The sequence below is a fragment of the Quercus suber genome, unplaced genomic scaffold (genome assembly GCF_002906115.3).
Source record: "Quercus suber isolate HL8 unplaced genomic scaffold, Cork oak 2.0 scaffold_849, whole genome shotgun sequence".
Classification (NCBI taxonomy): Eukaryota; Viridiplantae; Streptophyta; class Magnoliopsida; order Fagales; family Fagaceae; genus Quercus; species Quercus suber.
This window is the reverse complement of record NW_027070279.1, coordinates 127,920-150,890: the sequence shown is the minus strand read 5'-3', so window position 1 is coordinate 150,890 and position 22,971 is coordinate 127,920. Positions and strand designations below refer to the sequence as shown.

The 22,971-nt window shown below is 33.4% G+C and overlaps 1 protein-coding gene across 1 annotated transcript; it reads right to left on the bottom strand.

Moving 5' to 3' along the window:
• Positions 1–11,549: 11,549 nt before the first annotated feature.
• On the bottom strand, positions 11,550–20,523 carry LOC112032518 (plant cysteine oxidase 5). Its single transcript, XM_024065281.2, has 6 exons — positions 20,271–20,523; positions 19,447–19,752; positions 16,508–16,653; positions 16,137–16,284; positions 12,114–12,317; positions 11,550–11,972 (listed from the first exon to the last, which is right to left on the bottom strand). The coding sequence occupies exons 2-6, from the start codon at positions 19,547–19,549 to the stop codon at positions 11,854–11,856; spliced, it is 720 nt and encodes a 239-aa protein (XP_023921049.1). The 5' UTR covers positions 19,550–19,752; positions 20,271–20,523; the 3' UTR covers positions 11,550–11,853.
• Positions 20,524–22,971: the final 2,448 nt, after the last annotated feature.

Sequence of the window (22,971 nt, the reverse complement as noted above, 5' to 3'; positions counted from 1 at the left end):
TCTTATATACTCATGTGTGGTGACCAAGCCAAGGTTTCACTAAGATCATCAGCTTCAGGGCCATCAGCTTGTCTTATTCCCTTCAGCCATAAAGGCGTCAGCTAGTGAGCTTCGCAGACTTCTTTCCTATCAAGTCACTGTCCGTTAGTTTTTGGGTCTTCAGTTTCGCTTATAATTTACCCTGTCAGCTTAAGCTGTAGGACCTATTCTACGAGCAAAACCTAACGGGTTAAATCTTGGAATGCTTCGCATGTTGTAATATCACTTATCAATGTTCTAGTTGATGCACATCCAGGTATTCTGTTGTTGTTGGGCATGATTATCATGACCCTCTCAATTATATCGGTGGTCATATTTGCTTGCTCTAAAAAATCTAGCAAGAACGACGGAGGAGCGAGGACAAAGAAAGCGATGACAGAGAAGGTGGTGGTGAGGGTGGACACAAAAACGAAGGAGGCAAAGATGAGCCAACAGCACCATGTTCCCAGAAGCAACGTAACACCACCAGTACTTCCCGACCACAGTCACAAACATCATCATCGCTGCAACAACAGTCAACATCACCACCACCACCACCATGATGCCAGCAGTCACAATCATCATCACCACATTGCCAGCATTCACCACCACGTCTCCATGCACGTCCACCACCCAACGGTCGTCCTCTGAATATTGTACGTATGTATATATGACAATTAATTTATGGTTTTTTAACTTTTATAGGCACACTATGTAGTTTTTACATATATTAAAGTCTTAGAGCCTTCTTCCTTCTCAGTTAGTTTGGGCTTTCAAGTCGGTTTCTTTTCAGATTTGTGCGTCTATGTAAATTGTACTAGATATTTCAGGAGGTTGTTTCAGTTAGAAGGTATTATAGTTGGCTATTCTAAATCGAATATTTTAAATCCAATTTGAATTCCATGTTTTATACCAGCGGTGGTGGGGTTAATTCATAGTTAAACTCATTGTTGAATAAAAATTAATACCCTCAAATATCATGAATATCTCACATGTGAATATCTTATAGTTAGAATTTTGAATTAACCCCATTTGAGATATTCACCATGTGTACACTTTTAACGCACATAAAAAAATATGACCAAATATGCTAAGCTTAATTTACTCTTTTTTTTTTCTTTTACTATACCAGCTGCCATGCAGGCTATCAAGCATCGACAAAGGAAAAAAAAAATAGAGGAAAAAAATTTTGGAGGAGGAAGAAGAAAACTCGTGCACAAGAACGACCGCCATCCTCAAAATGCTCATTTCACACTGTTGGATTATTTTTATAATTTTTTTTTTTTTTTTAAAGAAACAAACACATACCATAACTTCACTCAAAAGTCATGGTAACTTTTAAGGGAGGGTGGTGTAAGTTATACTATACACAACACTCTCTTTTAAGCAAGTTATAAAATATATATATATATATATATTTTAGAGAGTTTCAACCTATAGCGTCTACTCCTGATGATAGCTCTTTATCATCAAACCAAGATACTAATTAGTTTTTGGTGTAGGCAGGGGATTAAACCCCAGATCTCTTATACAACCATCAGAGACTTTACCAGTTGCTCCTGATGATAGCTCTTTATCATCAAACCAAGATACTAATTAGTTTTTGGTGTAGGCGGGGGATTAAACCCCAGATCTCTTATACAACCATCAGAGACTTTACCAGTTGAGTTAACTGGAATCCACTATAAAAATATATTTTTTATTAAATGGTCATTAAGTGAAAAATAATATAAGATTAAGGGTAATTTGCAAATTACACTCCTATAGTTTGGGGATGATTGGATTTTACACCTTAAAGTTTCAGAATTTGGATTTTACCCATTGAAGTTTGGGATCTTTGGATTTTACACTCTGACGTTTCAGAATTTGGATTTTACCCCCTAAAGTTTAAATTTGTTTGAATTTTACACCCCAAAATTCTGAAACTTTAGGGTTTAAAATCCAAACACCACAAAACTTTAGAGAGTAAAATCCAAATATTCCTAAAATTTATGGGGTAAAATTCAAATTCTGAAATGCCAGGGTGTAAAATCTAAATATCATCAAACTTTAGGGGGGTAAAATCCAAATTTTGAAACTTCAGGGTGTAAAATCCAATCACCCCCAAACTTTAGGGGTTTAATTTGCAATTTACTCTAAGATTAATTTTGTTCATTAACATATCGGTTTTCTTATATTAATGACAATTCGGTTTTTTTTTTTTGGCAATTCCTTAACTTTATAAGGAAGACTTTCCATTGGCAAATTTTGTGAACGTTAGAGGGGTTATAGATTTTAATTTGTTTCAAACGTTAGCTTTGATTTCCTGAAGTTAATTTCCCTGTATTCAGGCCTTGAATTAAATAGGAAAGATCCTTGACTATTATATATATGGTGATCTAGAAAAGTGGAAGAGATATAAACTCATCTCCGGTTTAGCTATCTCCTTTTATCACCAACTTTGTTTGAGAGCTTGCCAAATATATATTACATAAATGTAATGATCAAAACTTTTTTATGTATAGAACCGTACTTTCTACCCAATATATTTCAGGGTAAAAGAAAGTACTATTGAGAGCTTCCTATCCTACAAGTGATGTAAGCTTGAAAGATAATTAGCGAAACTGACTGAATTGTTGTATCCCATAGGCGGCATGCACAATGTTTTAGTCTACTACACCAAAAACCCCGTAGACGTGTGTATCGTCTCTAGACAGTGAGTTGGTCTATGCCTCAACCCCACCATCTAAAAACATTTACGAATTGTCAGTAATTTGCTTCTAATGTTATGAGACTACTTTAAAGCATCATCGAGGTAATATCTCTCCATTGTCCTCTAATTTTATGGTAAATTCTAGTTTATGTGAATTTTAATAATTTATATGATATGTTGAATGTAATGAAAATCAATTTATTTATCAATTATTGTTCTTAGAAACAACAATTTGAGACAATATAATGTTTACAGAAAATATGATATGACTATATATATAAATTTGATAAATTAAAGAACTCTCTATATATATAAATTAAATTTTCTGGCTAACTGACTAGTACATGATTATTGAAATTGCTATAAATGTATAAATTGTTTATAATGGCAAACATGACAACATATCCAAGATTGCAACACAAGTTATAATTTATATTGTTGATTCTATGGAAAACGTTTTGGTGAACACTATTATGAATATATTCTATAATCTTAGTTGATTAATAACTTGGGTATTTTGTTGTTGTGTGTCAGTAGTCAGTGATAGAAAAATACGTTTTATCTCTGTTTATAAACTATATTATCTTTGGTTACGGAGATAAAGTTAGATGGACTAGTTATGAAATAATCGGTGGATGAAAAGTGAAGCAGAAGCTCAAGTCTATGACTCTATGGTACCTACCAGTCAAGTCTAATCTAATTCTTGTTGTTTTGATATTTGAGATAAAATGTTTAGCACCTAAAGCTAAATAGGTATTAAATATCTAAATTAGTTGGTTATTAAAAAAAACACTTGATCCGTGTTTGTGGGCTCAAATAATGGGTATGCTTATATTGCCATGAATATAATTCTGCGGATGCTTGCTAATTTTTATATGAAAACTGGTGCAAATAAAGTTTAGAGATAATATCTTCTTTTATTATTTCTGTGTTTTGAACATTGAAAATATAATAGTGAAATTCTGTTATAGTTATAACAGTTAATGTGGCTGTATATTTTTCAGCACCTATATCATTGTTAATTATATTTTGGGAAGGTCATATATATTGAGCTCTCTAGACTTGATACACCGAATAGTGATATTCAAAGTAAATCTAATGATGCATCTTGTTGAATCCCTATGAATTCCTATAATATGGTAAATTAACAAAGTTATTTGGTGATATATAACCGAGAAACAATTTTGGGATTTCATGAAATATTTTGGTTGATTAATTTTAATTAGGAGATATCTCATGAAAAGTTTCTTATAATAAAAACCTTTTCAGTAAACCTTCCATAAAAAATGTGAATTCTGTTAATTACGCTTGATGATACTGTTTGATAGTGGGGGTATTAAAATTTTAAAAAATATCAATTGTGTTTAATTTTCAAGGTTGGAAATTGAAAATTTTATGAATCACACTTTGTTTTAAAAAGTTCTCAATGGTGGGGGTTACTGAAAATTGAGAAAAATTAGTTTAAAAAGAGTATATATTGATTTGAGAAATACATTTTGGGACTCACAAAATAAATGATGATAATTTTGACTCATGTGAATTCTATTGAGAATTGAGATGAAAATTATTTTTTGGCCTAAACATATAAAATGTAGCCTTATGGAGATAATGGCACTCCTATTGTTAAGTAAGAACACCATATCAAGTATGCATTCCTATTGTATAATAATAAAGATACAATGATATGCCCTTGAATAAAGTACATACTTGAATTTATGCCATAAATAAAATGAGAATGAGTAGGCATTCCTATTATACAATTGTGTGGTATAATAACGCCAAGTTATACAAAAATATAAGTCCCTTATACTTGTGAATTATGAATATTTTTTGTTCCTAAAAATGGTTCCTAGTAGTTAGTGACTACTAATCCTATGTAGATGCTAATAAAATCTACATCTCTTGCCATACACATATGAGTTGAGAAATGGTGGAAAATAATTTAAGTTTGCAAACAATTATCCAACTAGTGGGCTAGTGGATAAGATTTAATGAGATAAATTTTGTGCTTAAGTAACCACCAAGAGCAAGAGTAATATCAAATAAAAAAAATGATAAAGTGGTTTATACTATAATAGAAATACATACATTAAAGCGTGCTACTAAATTGAATATATAGGTGATGAAAAAAAAATGAATGTGATTACCATTGGCCATGTATATGATGATTCTATCAAGAAGCTAATTAAGCTTAAGCCAATGAAGAATCAAATAGCTTACATTTTTGTTGTTGAAAAAAGATGAATCTATCTTATATTAGCACTATTTTATTATAATATTGTTATATAAAATAAAGTGCTGCTTTCCTAGACTTTTGAGTTACTATGTAAATGAAAAGATGAAATCTCTATTTAGAGTCGAAATTCTAGATGTTTATTGAGGGGGATGGGACTAAAGCCTGAAGTATAATAAATTACCTATGAGAATACCCAACCTAGGAACTAGAGATCCCAAGAACTAGGTTCAAAAGGAAGAACGAATCATAGAGTAGTTTGTATAACATGCACTAAATTTTGAGTGCAATTACTCTTGTCTCTCCCTATGATGTAAGTGCATATATCTCCTAACGTTATGTAGGATAAGTTTTATATTAAAAAACTCTTAATGTAATCTATAGCTCTTATGAGTGGGATGTTAGAGTTACAAGAGCATCCTTGATAGATACACCTAAGTGAGCATGGAAGTGGGGTCGCTTCCTTTGAGAATAGGGCTAATTCTCTAATTACTCATAAAAGTTGGGATCAAGCACAAGGCCATAATGTACTGGCTTAGAAGCTCATGGTAGAGTACTAGGATATGATGTGTGTGATGTAATGTCTTGTTTCCACTAAAAAGTCATAGTTCAAGGCTTAGCTCATTATTGACTTTGGAATTGCAATGCTGAAACACTAAATGAAGGTTCAAGCCATTGGCACTCTCATTAAGCATAATATTCTATCTTTAACCCAGAAATTATGTATCTTTATATATTTTTTATAAATATAAGTGGGGGATAGGTAGTCCTTAACTATCTCACTTTTTTCCTGTCTCAACTTTCTTCATGCAAAGTGTCATGTGTTGTTTGGAAGGAACACGTTAGCTCACTACAAGAATATTGGCCTTTTGCGACCAAATTTTTAGGTTGTTGCTGCAATGCTGAAACACTAAATGAAGGTTCAAGCCATTGGCACTCTCATTAAACATAATATTCTATCTTTAACCCAGGAATTATGTATCTATATTTTTATAAATATAAGTGGGGGATAGGTAGTCCTTAACTATCTCACTTTTTTCCTGTCTCAACTTTCTTCATGCAAAAGTGTCATGTGTTGTTTGGAAGGAACACGTTAGCTCACTACAAGAATATTGGCCTTTTGCGACCAAATTTTTAGGTTGTTGCTAATGCCATGAAGAGAATTTTATTCACTTTTAGAAAGTGGCGGGAAACTTTTAGCGAAGACATTTGCATTGTTAAAATAAAATTAAGATTAATTTATTGTGGCGATGACAACTTGTGTAATATGTTGTAATTATGTAGGTCTATCATTTGTTTACATTATTTAAAAAATATTTGGAGAATTTTGGTACGTCTTCATTCAGATTCTTGTAACTTTTTCGAAAGTGAGAAAATGATTGTTTGGAAGTTTATGTATACAGTTCGTGAATCTCTAATATCATTTAGGTTATTTCTGTAGGTATGTGTTAATTGCTTTTGAAGGACTTGTTGAGTTGGAAGAGAGCTTCAAAGTAGACAGTAATTTCTATAAGGTATGTTAGTACACGAAAAATTAGTTTCCATAAACATTGGACAAGTAGATATGATGAAAATGTAATGAGAAAAGCATTGGTCATTTCATTTAGCAATGGAAATTAATTTGGACTTGTTTGAAATTTATTTCCTTAATATTCTTATATGATTAAAGCCACTAGTAGTTGCATTGAAAATTTTTGTTAAGTGCCGCATATGATGAGTATAATGAGTTTTATAGGACTACTTTCCTAACAGACAATCCATTATGAAGAATATTTACAATGATGAAAAAATCTTCAAAATGAGATATTATACTTAGTTACTAAGTTGAGATAGAAGGATAAGTTTCCAATATAAACATTCGTTTTAAATTTTATTACATGCGACACTAGCTACTTTTTATTTTATATATATATATATATATATATAATTAATACAGACTACACTGCTTACTAACATATAACCACATTCATAAATTAAGAAGTTTATTCAAAAAATAAATGCCTCCTCCACCTAATAGACCACCACATGAGATGGCTGATTCAATGTCCCTTTCAAATGAGCAAAGAACCCTTAGTGCATCCTGTAAGTGAAAGTATAATCTTTTATGTAGTTATATTTGTCATTCTATAGACTTTGACTAAATTACTTTACCAAAATATTACTGACCATGCTATTATATTTGCCTAATAGCTACTGTGGCCAACAAACAGAAAAGATGTCACATTCCGATAATTGTCCTTCCAGGGGGCCAAGGAGTTGTAATAAAAAAATGCTAGTTTGCTTAGAGGAAGGGTGGATTTCATCATTAGTAAACATGCTAACCTTAGTTATGATTCTTGGTCTATAGACCCAGAAGAACACTAACAAATGTTAAAGAATCATTTGGTGGTAAGTTGAATTGTTTGAGGCTAAGGTATTTTCTACATTGTATGTAAAAATGATTGATCATTGTTTTTCCTTTTACCTTGACTTTACGTTGGACCCAAATCAATTTGAGGATAACCCGTGTATGGAGAAGTCATTGGCAATAACCTATGGTAATGTTCGTAGTACTTATTATAAAGAAATGCTTGAAATACAGTAAGGAGAAAGTGAGAGCCAATGCTCCAGAGGATTTGACAAGACAAATAGGAAAGTTTATGTGATTTATATAAAACAAAGGGTTGGGAGGTAAATCTTCTTAAAACTAAAATGTTAATAATTTTGAACACAAATATATTTTTATTTGTTCTTTGTTATGATTGTTAATTCTCTAAATTTTATTTTTATTTTTTTATTTTTTTTTACTAATATTTGTTAGGGTAAGTCATTACGAAATATGGGGAACAGAAGAAAGAACAAAACTGTAAACATAGCTTGTGTGATGGCTAGATATGGTGGCTAGTCTAAGGTGATTTTTTAGTCTAAGATGATTTTTTAGGTAGCACAAGTAATTTATTTGTTGCATATAGTCACATATTGGTTAAAAGTTGTGGTAGAGCTTAAGTTATATTATACTATTGGTAGTGATTGGTGCTATATTTTTTGAAATCTGAACTTATTTGATGCAAATTAAGTTTTGATAACTTCAAAAGAAATAAGTCCAAATTTCAAAAAATATACAACCAAACACTACTAAACAGTATAATATAACTTAAGCTCTACCACAACTTTTAACCAATATGTGACTATATGCAAAAATTATTTGTGAATATTACCTAAAAAAATCACCTTAGACTAGCCACCAAATCTAACCATCAAACAAGCTATGTTACTAGTTTTGTTCTTTCTTCTATTCCTGTATTCTGTAATGACTTACCCTAAAAAATATTCGTAACAAAAAAAAATAGCAATTAAAATTTAAAGAATTAACAATGATAATAAAGAACTTATCAAAATGTATTTGTGTTCAAAATTATTAACATTTTAGTTTTAAGAAGATTTACCTCCCAGCCCTTTGTTTTATATAAATCACATAAACTTTCCCATTTGTCTTGTTTCAAATACTCTGGAGCATTGGATCTCACTTTCTCCTTACTAAATTTCAAGTATTTCTTATAATAAGTACTACGAACATTACCATATATAGGTACTTGCCAATGACTTCTTCATACACTGGTTATCCTCAAAGTGATTTGGGTCCAATGTGAAATCAAGCTAAATAAAAAAATAATAATAATAAAAAAACAATGATCAATCATTTTTACATACACGTTAGAAAATACCATAGCCTCAAACAATACAACTTACCACCAAATGATTCTTTAACATTTGTCGATGTTCTTTTGGGGCTTTAGACCAAGAATCATAACTAAGGTTAGCATGTTTACAAATGATGACACTCACCCATCCTATAAGCAAACTAGCATTTTTTACCACAACTCCTTGGCCCCCTCGAAGGATGATTACCGGAATGCAACATCTTTTTTGTTTGTTAGCCATATTAGCTATTAGGTAAAATATAATAATATGGTCAGTAATATTTTGGTAAAGTAATTTATTCAAAGTCTATACAATGACAAAGATAACTACATAAAAAATTATACTTTCACTTACAAGATGAACTAAGGTTTTTTTGCTCATTTGAAAGGGACTTTGAGTCAGCCATCTCATATGGTGGTCCATCAGGTGGAGGAGGCATTTTTAAGCATAAACTTCTTACTTTATAGATGTGGTTATATGATAGTAAGTAGTGTAGTCTGTATTAATAATATAATATAATATAAAAAAAATAAAAAATAAAAAAAAAGTAGCTAGTGTAGCGTGTAAAGAAATTTATAACGATGTCTATATTGAAAAATTATCCCTCTATCTCAACTTAGTAAGTAAATATAATATCTCATTTTGAAGCATTTTTCATTATTGTAAATATTCTTCATAATTAATGGATTGTTTTTAAGGAAAGTAATCCTATAAAACTAATTATACTCATTATATGCGGCACTTAACAAAAAATTTCAGTGCAACTACAAGTGGCTCCAATCATGTAAGAATATTAAAGACATAAATTTCAAACAAGTCCAAATTTCTATTACTAAATAAAATGACCAATGCTTTCCTCAATAGATTTTCATCAAATCTACTTGTCAAATGTTTATGGGGACTAGTTTTTCATGTACTAGGTTACTAACATACCTTACAGAAATTACCGTTAGAGTCTTTGAAACATTAGGACTGTTCAGTTCAAGGAATTAAAACTTAAGATGTTGGCTTGAAATCATTTAGTCATCCTTAAACTTCCCAAAATTTATGTACTTGAATGTAATCGTGCCCATAAATTTTTTAAATGCTCTTGGCATTTTCTTTGTTGAAGCCATGTGTTTTGTAAGTTGTCATTATAATTGCAATGATGGGACTCCAGATTATAGTTTGCCATTTTGACTAAGCGGCATTCTATTCTGTTTGTTAATAGAAATTTTGCAAAGGTGAGAAAATTTTTTCAATCAAAAGGATATGGTAGGGAATGTAAACAAGAACCTTTTTTTTTTTTGGTCTTTGTTTATTCAGCTGTTTAGTGAAATACAACTTTCTTTCTTTCCATTTCACCTGTGAATGTTTCGGATTTCTTATTTTATCTATTTAATTATAATGCGACTGAGGAGACATAAATTGTAACACTCTTTTGGATCCTTGGTAGAAGATTGATCAATATTATTATTCCATCTCTCTTTAGTTTGCGTTTGGTAACTTTGTCAGAACAGTGTTTTTATTTTTGTTTTGGAGTAAAGGTAAAGATAAGTTATGTGCAAATTGCAAAGACCATCAGCAAAGAATATGTACTTTCTTTTTTTTTTTTGGTGCTTTTCTTTTGCCCAGCCGGATGTGAATACTCTATGCTCGTGGAGAAGCTACTAGTCCACCAACCCTGATAAGCTAAAGCTGATGTTGAGCAGCGAGCACGTATATGTTCACCAAAGTTGGGCTCAAAGCTCTTGCTCTTTCACCTGAATACTTACTGATATATATATATATATATATAATATATACATATATATATATATATTTTTTTTTTTTTTGAGGGGGGAAAAACTGAACTTTATTAATGTAAAAGAGCTAAGTCAACTTGTACAATAGAATGAATGTGTCATGGAACACCCTTCATCCACGCTGAAAAATCTAGTATGCTTAAAACATATCTAGTCAAACTATGAACTACAGCATTGCCATCTCTTTTTGTATGAGAATATAGCAATATATAAAAAATTTTGGGAAAACCTTCTGACATCCTCAAGCAGTAAACCCGAAGGTGTTAAGGACTGTATTCTGTAGCAAAGCTTGTATTACTTCCAATGAATCTCCCTCCAGAATAATGCGTCAAAAACCAAGGTTTGTTGCAAAGGATAGGGTCGAAAACCAAGGTTTGTTGCAAAAGATAGGGCCGTAGCTGCTGCCAAAGATTCAATCTCCACTGCCTTGTAAGGTTGGTGTTTTATCTTTGCGCATGAGGCTAGAACCATGCCATTTACATCTCAAACTACCACACCTATACCAGCTTTTTTCTTCTTTGAACACCACACCTATACCAGCTTTTTTCTTCTTTGAACATGTCGCTCCATCAAAATTTATTTTAACCACATCCATTGGAGGAGGAAGCAAGTGGTTTTGAGATGTTTGAACATCCCATCGCCTCTGAGACTCCAGCCCGTCTTGACCAGTGGAAATCGTCCAAACTGGTTCTTGCAGCAGCGGCTACCTGATGAAGATCAATAGAAGAAGCTTGTATCCGATCCCGGTTCCTTTGATTCCAAACTGACCATGCCGTGATTGCAAAGAGATCCAGCTGCTTACCCTCTGTTATTATCCATGAAAGCAGGTCTCTAAAGTCCACAAAACCGATGGAATTTCGGAATCCCACACCGAGTGGTCTGCCCAGACAGTATCAAGCTCAGTGCAAGTCCACAAAGCATGGAGTGGGTCTTCAACTTCAGCTCGGCATCAATCACAGATAGAATTACCAATGATTGTGCGTCTCATCAATCAACTTACTGATTTTTAGTATAAAAAACACAGCGCTACTGCTGACCAATAATAACAAATTCAAATAAATGAAGTGAAAAAAAAAATTAAAGAAATAAAACAAACAAAAAGAGAGAGGTAAGGTAGAAATTAAGCTCATGGCAGCCCAGCTAAGGACAACAAAAGGATTCATCAGCTTATTGTCATTGACCAAACAAATTCTATGAAGAATGTCAAGAGGACCCAAGTTCTTTCATCTTCCAGAAACTATTAATCCACTAGTTAAAAGTGAGGTCAGTAAAACGAAGACTACATTGGTGTATTAATATGTACAAACCAAATGCCTAACATTTAGCCAGAACCTGACTTACTGCCATGGCTATTGACAACTAATATACCAGGATTTCCCTCAATGTTTCTTAATATAAAAGTCAAGATCGCTAATGAAATTGCATGATACACCAAATAAGAAATATTACGTTCTAATAACAGGACCCTTGTACTCCCCTCTCCGAATCACAAAGTTGTCAGGAGGTTGAAATTCTTCTAACCAAGTCACTTCAGAGACCTTAACTCCATCCAACTCAAAATCACCTGGACTCCAATAAAAAAAACAATAATGACTATTAGAGTTGAAATATAACATACCATTTAGCAATTCCAAATTTTGGAGATTTAATAAAATAAAATAAGCAATAGACGACAATAATTTGATCATTCACATAAATTTCATACCAGGTAGATCCCTCCTTGGAGACTTTCGGAAATAAGTGCAGTGTCGTCCATGTTCTGAAGAGTAAGGAGGAGACAGGATGTCAAAGATAGCACAGGGAGTTACAGCTCTGAAATAGTGGATATTGCCTCCAGTTGTGGGATAAAGAATTGTCGTTGGAGAGGGTGCTGTCATCTCAAGATCTTTAACCAGTTTTGCAGGTCTTGCTGAAAAACCACCAATTACAACTTGTAATATAAACTCAAAACTGAATATTAAAGGCCCCAGCTAGAGAATAGAAGAGAAGAATAGGGGAAAGTTGGGAAGTAGAGAGATTAAATATATCAATAGAAAAATGCAGTTATCCTTTCCAATAACAAACATGCTAACATCAAATCCATTAAAAAAAAAAAAAAAAAACCCTCATATTGTGGAATCATTTGAGATATTGACCATGTGTTCACATTTCACACACATAAAAATATGACCAAATATGCTAATATTCTTCTTTTTTCTTTTACTATACCAGGGCCATGCAGGCTATCGAGACAAAATACTAGCTTTCCAATTTGCATATGATCAAGCATGGCTGATCCCATTGTATTCTTACTGAGTATGATTCACACATCCAATTTGCTTAATAAAGTCAACCCCCGTTTTACACACAATCAAGCAGGCTGATCTAATACAGTCGATTACCATTGCAAGGTCAACTGTTTATGATAAAAGAAAAAGGCAGTGCAGTATAGGATGTGCCAAAGTGAAGTTACAACAACTCCACCATGAGGTAGAGCAACTCCTCAGGTTGCACATAGGGGGAAAAAAAAATATATATATATATATATATACTGGGTTGCAATATAATTAAACTTTGGCATAACTGCTAAGTTTCAGTAAAATTAATGTCAAAGTAGATTCTTTGAAGGTGATTCAAGGCCTGAAGAACAAAAGGAATAATCTGGAAATTGGTAGATGGTATCTGTATGAAAAATGCAAGAATCTATTTCAACCAGGATCACGTGGTTAAGTTACTGCATGTTTACTAGTTTGTTTAAAGGAAGAAAAAAAAAGCCTCAACTTCTAATGGACAGCTGTAGTAGAAACCATCTGTATCACAAGGCAGGTTTGGAATAATACGAGGTTTCTTGCCATGATATATGAGATGGCCAAAAGCACTGTCATACAAAAGAAAGGGGGGGAGGGAGATCTAAGAAACTGGAGCTGTAAATAACATCATTCAGTTCCATGGGTATAGGAGGGAAGTAAAAATGAGGTGGGAAAAAAGCGAATATGTTCCCGCATTTGGTTTTAGGTGGTAAAGGGGAAGAGAGATAATGTGGGTGGATGCAATTTTCATCTAGGCCCACATTTTTTTGTCCATGCAAATTGGGCGGAAAAGGAGGGGAACAAAGTATCTTGCACTTTAGAAATACCTCCATGCCCCTTGTACCTTTGTACTTCATTCCAAAAAATTTCTTACATAATGGCATATAAGTCAGATTAAGATATAAGATATGCTTTTTATTTTGTTCTTTCAACAAACCACTCCAGTAAAAAGCACATTCTTCTCTATATCCAAACACACAAACAAAGAGGCAATCCCCTTCTCCTTCCCTCCCCCTTCCCTCTGTTGCTGATTTCCTTTCCATTTCCTTTCCCCCAGTGCAGCCAAACAGAGCATTAACATCTGCTCAGGAAAGGATCCATCCATTGGCATTGCACATTTCTCTTTGAAGCCATTTATTACAGAATCTTGCCATCTCTCACCCACTGGAAGACCCTTATAAACATGGTAAAATCATTCTTTCCACAATTGGTAGGACTAGAAAAAACCAATCTATTCATGAAAACTCAGACTCACCTAAGGAAGGGAGGGAAACAGGCTTATTTATGTTTGTTTATCAAACAATCATGGCAAGCTCAAGCTCACAAGAATGCTGTGTACAAAGGACTTGACATATATACAACTCAGTAGAAGCTTGAAATGGGTTTGACTAAGTTTGTGAGCATGGTTGCAAAAATATCCAATTTTTTTGGTTATAGTTTAATAGTCTAGTTTTGCAGCTAAATTATCTATCTATATTTCATTTTTCTACATATAGGTACAGAAATCAATTATTCAATTTGTAAGTACACAATTTTACATTCATAAATTGAGAATCTATTCTGTTTGATCAAAATTGCTAAGAAGAGCTTCACTAAAAATTAGGTGACAAAGACTGGGGGCTTATTTGTTTATAGGTCTAAAGTTTCAGCCTTGATGTTTCCTCATGGATTAGAAGAATGGAGTTAATCACACATGCTTATGAATAAGCTTGAGCATACACCTTTTTTTTTTTTTTTTTCTTTTTTTTTTTTTTAATTTCAAGTTACATGCACACCTGGAAGGTTTTGAACGCACAAACACACCATCCACCCTACCCTTACAAGGGAAGAGGTGTCATTTAAGTTCGGCTCATTGGCATGCTTACATGAATTTTTTATTTTTGATAGCATAGGGAACCTTTCGAAATAGCCCTTTGGACTTGCCTCTGGCAAGTAAAACCTACGAGCAACTGATCCGACCCGCCAGAAATAGTTGCCAGGTAATCAAAGGGCATTCACCTCTAACGGACTAAGCAGAATTTACATGAAATTTTCAATGAAACAAACCTGAAAAGATGGATTACCTTAATGACAAGTTCTCAGCTTGAACTAAGTAAAATAAATAATTAAAGTAACTAATCTTTAACTATTAATACTTCATTCCACTTAGCTCGATTGCAACCCCAGTCATTGATACTTGGGGTCCCTCCATGCTGACCTTTCTAATGTTGAAAAATGGTGTCTCAAGAATAACAGAGATCCTCATACGTTGATGTCCAATACACATGGAGCCCTAACATACGGAATTCTTTAACTACATATTCAACATTATCCTGGATAAAATGTGTCATTTCCTTCATTGTCAAAACTTAGCCACTTCAATCTTGTCTCCCTTCTCTACTATCTCATGGAGTAATGAAGAAGGTTTGTGGAAGATATAACCAAAAGAAGGACCAATTTCTTCTTTTCTAACTTCATTAAGCAAATTACACTTCAGCTAATCATGGCCTCTTAATGCTCCCATTATCGAGTAAAAAGCAATAAGCTGTTTGAGAAAAGACTCACAAGCTCCAAATGATTAATAAAATCCACATCATATACATAAAACAAGTATCTGTTTCCGAAAATTGTTCTAATTAGCAAACATTGTACAAAGCTGTGGAAAAAAGCAAAGTTCATAGCTTGTGATATATCATATATCCCTACCTGCCCTTCCAAATTGTGGTTTTCCATGGGGGAAAAAAAGGTAAATTCAATCAGCCTCCCTCGAGATTCCAAGAAATGACCACAACCCCCCCCCCCCCCCCCCAAAAAAATAAATAAATAAATAAATGAAAGTATTGAAGAAATGAAAGTCAAATCTAAAATCAATATTTGACCTAACACTAGACCCTTTCTTTTTTTTCATTGACTAACTTGTCCTTGGTTAAGTATAACATTCCTTTTCCTTTTTTCATTGGTAAGTATCACATTCACCTAATGGGTCTGAAAACATGGCCTCACCCTCCACATAGAAATTATAAGGGGAGGAAGTGCAAGTTTGACCTACGCTCATTGGTAAGTACAACATTCCTAAATTACCCTTAGTTCACTAATGAAATCTCTCTATTTTATCCTCTCTCTTTTTCAACCACAATAAAATCAGCAGTTTGCCCCCAAAAAGTATTTAAGTCTCCATATTGCCCTTGTGCTATCAGTGAATTTCCCAAATTGCATATTTCTTCTCTCTTTAATAAAAAAAAAATGCTAGTCACAATGTAACTCTTATTATGCCTTTCAAAAGAAAGAAAGGAGAAATGCAATGTTATTAAGATCCAAATAAAATAAGCAAAATGACTGCTTGTCATGACCAACTAGCAGGAAGGGACTATATAAATCTATTGGAAAAGCAACAATTATGAGGTTAAAATGCAGAGCTGAACATCTCAAGTAGGACCTGTGACATGCTATAGAAAACACACCTTGTGAGGCATCAGCAGCCCCAGGTATATCAAGCCAGTCATATGAGTTAACATATAATGTACCATAAACAAGCTTGCTCCAAACAGTCATTCCAGGATGATTATGAAGAGGTATGACAGAGGTAGGCGGCATGCAGAAAATTCCTATCTGCACACAATTTTAAATACGAGTAACTATTAGTAATTTAGTTTTCACTTTTTAAATTATATTATTTATTAAGTTTTTCAACCTTTTAGATTCTAAGTGCAACTTTTATGGAAAATATATGGTTTGTTCAATCAATAGAATTCCTAAAAGTGTAACTTCCAAGTCTGAAAACTTCAAAACAGATTTGCAATTAAAAACTGATGAATTATAGCCTTGTGCTTACAGAGAAGCTTTCACACTCATGTAAATGCAAGTATTTGATTGTAGGCAGCGACTGATGGCCCCCATTACGTTCACCCGCAGGACCTGACCAACTGCGTACCAATTGGGCTTCCTGTTCGAGACCTACGTCAGAAGGCTTGATTTTGTCTGAAATAAAATTGTCTACGTTAAAAAGCGCAAAGCTATTATGGAAGGGGGTGACAGCATTATGAGAAACTGGAAATTAAATAAGCATAAACAAAATGGAAAGAGAATAAAAATCAGGAACTTCATAGAAGATGTAATTTAGGATTTCAATGGGTATACAAAATAAAGCAAAGAAGTAGAAACTCTGCTCATTTATAAATTGCTACAGCACTTCAAAAAAAAACTTTAAAGAGATGTGGAACAACTTGCATCCAACAGTTAAACTAGATCTTATGTTCACACGCTTGAGCTGATAACAGACATTCACAAGCTTTGGAAACACTAGTACAAATAAATCAAAACATGCATCATTACAAAACACACACTAGCAGACTCAAACACAAAGTATCTGTTTGAGAATAGCTTATTTTACTGAAAGTACTGTACATAAAGTTAAAAGGTAGTTGAAATAGTACAGTAGGACTCACGAATAGTATCAAAAATAAGCTAAATAGTAAAAAAAAGCTGGCTTTTTAAGCCAATTCCAAACGCACACTAAAAGTATTTTTTTGATAAGTAATAAAACACATTAACAGTCTTGAATGAGAATTGTTTGATTGCAACCATTCCAATTCCAGCAATTTTTAACATACAATCAAAATTTTTGCAACCCCCACCTCTATAACCACAAATGCTTATTTATAACTTTTCTTTTAATTCGGGCATGCATTGAATGGATGCATGTCACAAATGACATGACCACATTCTGGGACTTTTTGGCTTATAGGTCTCAATACCAGACAAAGACACCATTTCAGCTTCCCAAAATTACAATTACAAGTGAGTAATCAATGGACAATTCTTAACCTAATTATACTGAATACACAAAAAAGACATGCATAAATCCAAAAACAAACACATTTTTTTTTTTGAATAAAATAACATGTAAAAAATGGGCAATCTTCTCTTATTGGATAAGTAATAACTGTATTTAAAAGTGAGCCCTAAATATATCTGATATTCTGACCCTCAAACAGAATATAAATCACATGATAAGAAGAGTACATACCTAACAAGATCTGAAAAAACAAATGCAAAATCATCTCAAAATGGCTTGTAATGTTGATGAAATAAATGAAAGGCCCACAATAAAGAAACCTAAAAACATTAATAATCAGCAAAAATTCCTTTCCAAAAAGTTTCTAAAAAGGTGCAGTTTTGTTGATGGCTATGCCTGTTAGAAATTTATCAGTGGGATAGCCCATGAATTTTCAATATGAGATCCCAAATTCCGAATGAGAAAGTGTTGCTTGATTTAAGTTGAGGGAAAGGCCAAAAATAATGTGGATAGAGGTAATGAATAAGAATATATTAATCAGGGAGAGTAAGGTTTAAGATAGGTTGTACTTTATGGAAGGGTATTGCTTTAAAGTAGTGGATGGGGTGGTTGCACAATGAAGCCAGTGGGTCGCACACACAGTTGTAGTTTATGGAAGGGTAATAGAGCAGGGTGGGACTGTTTTGCTAACAATGTCCATTTTGAAGTAGGGATTGGAGATAGAGCAATTTCTAGTATGATCGGTAGTGCAGGAATCAACTTTTGAAGAAATTGTACTAGGACTTTACTTGTTAGCAGCAAATCCGGATGAATTTGTCACTTCATAATTGGAAAGCAATATCGATGGGGGTGAGAAACATTGGATTGTTTAGTTCAAAAGACAGTTCAAATATTGGGAATGGGATTCTATAACTTCCCTATTGGGATTATTGTATTCCAATAAGCCAAGGAACAATGGCCTAGATAGGACAACTGAGTGGAACAAGGACATATGATGTTTGATTTTATTATGGTGCATTGCACAAACCCAAGAAGATTTATTTTTCATGGAGAGGAATTTGGTGTGCCAAATCATAGAGACAGGTTGCATCTTTTGTGTGGACAGTGTCATGGGGGGAGATTTTGATGAGCCATAACCTTAATGAGAGGAATCATTTTGGATGATTGGTGTTGCATGTGTGGGCAAAGTGGAGAGAAAATGGATCATTTGCTACTTCATTGTGGTTTTGCTTATGTGATGTGGAGCTATGTTTTTAGGCTTTATGGAGTTCATTTGGTGATGTCACATAGAGTGGTTGATCTACTGAATGGTTGGCATAATTGGTTCAGTAAATAATTTGCCATGTGGAACTTAGCTCCCTTGTGTCAGATGTGGCTTTTATGGAGAGAGCAGAACTATTATACTTTTGAAGACATAGAAGTATCAAAAACCAAATTTATGTCATTGTATTACTTCGTGAATGGTCAAATTGCATTGGTATTAATGATAGTGGTTCTCTTACATAGTTCACTGAGTAGCTTTCTTTTGCTTGTACTTTTTTATGTAAATTCTTTAGGCTACCTTGTGTTTTTTCTTATGCATGAGGTAGATATCCATGATAAAATCAATGCTTATCCCAAAAAAAAGTTTTAAAAGAGCCTCGAAGTAGTTTGAGAGACCCAAATTGCCCCTCTATGTTTGTGTGCCAATACTAGAATTGAACAATTCTTGGTCAATCATTGAGTTTACTTTAAAAGCACCTAGCTAATAAAGTATTTGTCCCAGAAATAACTACTTTGGATAATGTTTTGTGATTCATAATTAGGATTTCTTGGCGAAACTGAACATTTTAATTCAAACGATATCTATACATGTATCTCAAACATTCCAACTAAAAAACAAGATTACGTCGCAAATGAGAACATGAGCAGTAGAATTCAAATGCAGGTTACATAAGCTTGAAAATATATACAAGGCAATGAAAAGATCCTTTTACCTAACATAGCACGAACTCTCTCAATAGCTTCCTCTGAGACTGGTCCATTGGGAGACAATGAGGCTCGGCAAGTATTATAAAGTCTCTGTATAAAATATGGCATTTTGCAAAAGACGGTACCAACTTAACTGAACAAAATTATCAGTAAGCTGATAACGCCTTCGCAAGAAAGTTACTCTCGCTTGCGGTGGCGACCAAAGATACAACTGTGGAATATGCAAATCTTATCCGGTGTACAAGACAAATAGTAATAGATCTGCATTGCAATTTAACTCATCCTTCTCTGCCAATCTAATTCAAGCGCACCTATTCAAACAAACAATAAAACCGAACCCAGAATAAGTAAAATTCACATTAAGATCAAAACTCCTAAGAATTCAATTACCATGCAATTCCATCCAAAACTTAAAACAAATAATCTAACAATAAGAGTTCTCTAGCATATAAAAAAACTTTAAGTTCATTAACTAAATTTAATTAATGTTGGTTGCTCAGAATAGTAACCCACTAAGAAAGTTATCAGATTTTTCATTATAACCAAATGAAAACCAAAGAATTAACCCAACCAAAAACCAAACCAAACCAACCAACCTACATAACTAATTGGGCTAGTTAAAATTTTGTTCATTTCTGTACTTCTCATCTATTATCTCAACAACCCAAAACAACCCAAAACAAGGTAAAGAATCAAATATAACTTTCTAAGAGAAAAACCCATTTCATGTTATAATGATATGTTCACAAAAAACCCGAAAATGGACGAAATTTTGAGAATTTGAAAGTATAATTAAGAAAGAAGAAGAAAACCCAGATTGGATCAGAACCTGAAATAGCCATTGGAAGCTCCAGCAAGTGAAAAGCGAAGAGAGGGAGGGAGGGAGAGAGAGAGAGAGAGAGAGAGATATATATATATATATATATGTGTGTGTGTGTGTGTGTGTGTGTGTGTGTGTGTGTGTGAAGAAGTATGAGTGGGGTTTGGGTTTGAAGGGCTACGAATGGAAAGTGAGGGATCGGAGAAGAAGCAGCCGAAAGAAGATCTTGCACACGTCATTATCCATTTTTTTATTTGGTTTTGCTTTTTAGTTTTACTTTTTTTTCGTTTCGGCCTTTTAAATTTGGACCCAGCAGCTCTTGCTCTGTTGACCACTATCTACTTGGGCATGGTTATTCACCAAATTACCATTCCTTTTTTTTTTTACCCCTTTTTTTTCCTTTTTTTTTTTTTTGGTAGGATTCTTTTCTTTTTTAAAGAAATGAGTGTATATTTTTTCACAATTTATTGAGTTATTGTCCTATAAACTGATGTTGGTCATAGATTTTGAAATTTGAAAAATAATTGTTAATAAAAAAATATTTCAATTTTGTGTATAAGGAGAGCAAATAATAAATGAATGAAATCTGAATATTAATTACTGGATTATATGAAATCTAACTCTTTAAGAAATGGATTTTGTGCACACGTGGAATGGTTGACATGATGAAGAGTAATATTAAAGTGGAATCTAGATGTTTAACATTGGGATTCTCCCAATTGAGCTTTTACTTTATTAAATATCGTCCACTTTAGCCTATTTATTCACAAAATTACCATTTTTTCTTTTCTTTTTTTTCTTTTTAAGATATAAGTTGGATATGGGGGATAATAAGTTTATACTTGCACAAAAATTTTCAAAATTTTGAGTTATCTTACTATATAAAATTGAAATAAAATAAGTTTAGACTTACACAAAAAATTTCAAATTTTTGAGTTGTCTTACCATATAAAATTGATATAAAACAATTGGGGATAGATTTGACAACGGAAAAATATTTTTTAATAGAAAAAAAAAAATTGGAGTTTGGGGTTTAAGGAGGACAAAAAATAAATGCAGGAAATCCGAATGTTAAAGAAACATATTGTATGAAAATTAAATTTTTAAAAACCGGATTTTGAGCATATGCCTAACAGTTGACAAGTTAAAAAGTAACGTTAAAGGACTTAAAGTGGAGTATGTTCCTAATAATAATAATAATAATAAAAAGTGGAGTCACAAATGTTTAGAGGTATTTGATACATGCACTTAAAAACATGTGTTTTATTATTTAAAAACATGTGTACAAATACGTGTGATTAAAAAAGTGTGTAAAAATACATGTAATATTGTCTAAAAACTGAAAATATGTGTTTGAGAGTTACATCATTTCCTAGCTAATGCATTTGAACATTTATTTGCTTCCTGAAACACATGTTTCACCTTGGTATGAGGAATCATTTCCAGCAATAATCTGCAATCAAACAATAAGGATGAGTACGCTGCATTGGAAGAGTTACTGGAATTAATTAAGTCCACAATGACTTTCGCATCAAGTTCAACTTCCAAATTCTGCACACCAAGCTAAGCGACTAATTGCAAACCATCCCTGTGTACCCAAAATTTTGCAATGATGCTTGTTGTTGAGCCAATATATCTAGCAAAACCTCTTATCCAATTTCCTGCACTACCCCTTATGACACCACTGCCTCCTGCCCTCCCGAGATTCCCACATAACGCCCTATCGGTATTTAGTTTATACCAATTAGGAGGTGGTTCTTGCTTGCTAACAACAATGACAGACATACATATCTGTTCCCTGATCTTCCCCACACAAAAGTAATACTCCATGGCTTGATTGATACTCAGTCTGCACAGATTGGGGTTTAGAGGATTATTCTCAAAGGTCACTTTATTTCTATGTTTCCACAACTCCCATATAGCAAATAGAAAGCCGCCAAGCTTGCTTTGCTAAGAGTGAGTCATTGAACATAGCAAGATCTCTAAAACCCTTACCATCCACTACTTTTGATTTAGTCAAATCTTTCCATTTAACCCAATGGATTTTTCTCCGATCACCTCGTTGTCCCCACCAAAACTTTTTTATCATACCTTCAACCTCATTGCATAAGCCCAATGGAATTTTGAAACATCCTATAGTGTATGTTGGGATGGCTTGGATGACTGATTTTATCAGCACTTCCCTACCTACTTGTGAAAGTAGCTTCCCTTCCTATTCTTGGATTTTTCTCCACACCCTCTCCTTGATATAGTTGAAGCTTGCTTTTTTCCCTTTCCCAACAAATGAAGGTAGACCCAAATATTTCTCATCTTACATAATTTCCAGAACTCCCCAAGCTTCTTTGATATAATTCTTCATTATGGTATCGGTTGCTTTGCTAAAGAAAAGGGTTGTTTTGGTTTTGTTTATTTTTTGTCCCGAGGCCTCCTCATAACCATTCAAAATATCCAACACCTTCCCACATTCATCCATGGTTGCCTTGCAAAAGAGAAGACAATCATCTACAAAAGGTAAATGTGTTAATTTTAGGCCTCTCCTACATAAGGAAAACCCTTGGATATCCCCATCCCTCTCCGCTTTTTTAATCATCCCATTCAGCCCCTCAATGCAAAGTAAAATCAGGAATGGAGATAATGGGTCTCCTTGCCTTATACCCCTTATTGAGTGAATCAAACCACTAGGCTCTCCATTTACCAAAACTAAGTAAGT

Bases quoted from the DNA above. Each gene is read 5' to 3' on its own strand.
- LOC112032518 (XM_024065281.2), bottom strand. From the start codon at position 19,549: ATGCCATATTTTATACAGAGACTTTATAATACTTGCCGAGCCTCATTG. The intron at 16,285-16,507 runs GTAAGCACAAGG...AATTGTGTGCAG, and splicing joins ATGAGTGTGAAAGCTTCTCT to ATAGGAATTTTCTGCATGCC. The intron at 11,973-12,113 runs GTATGAAATTTA...ATTGGAGTCCAG, and splicing joins TCCAAGGAGGGATCTACCTG to GTGATTTTGAGTTGGATGGA.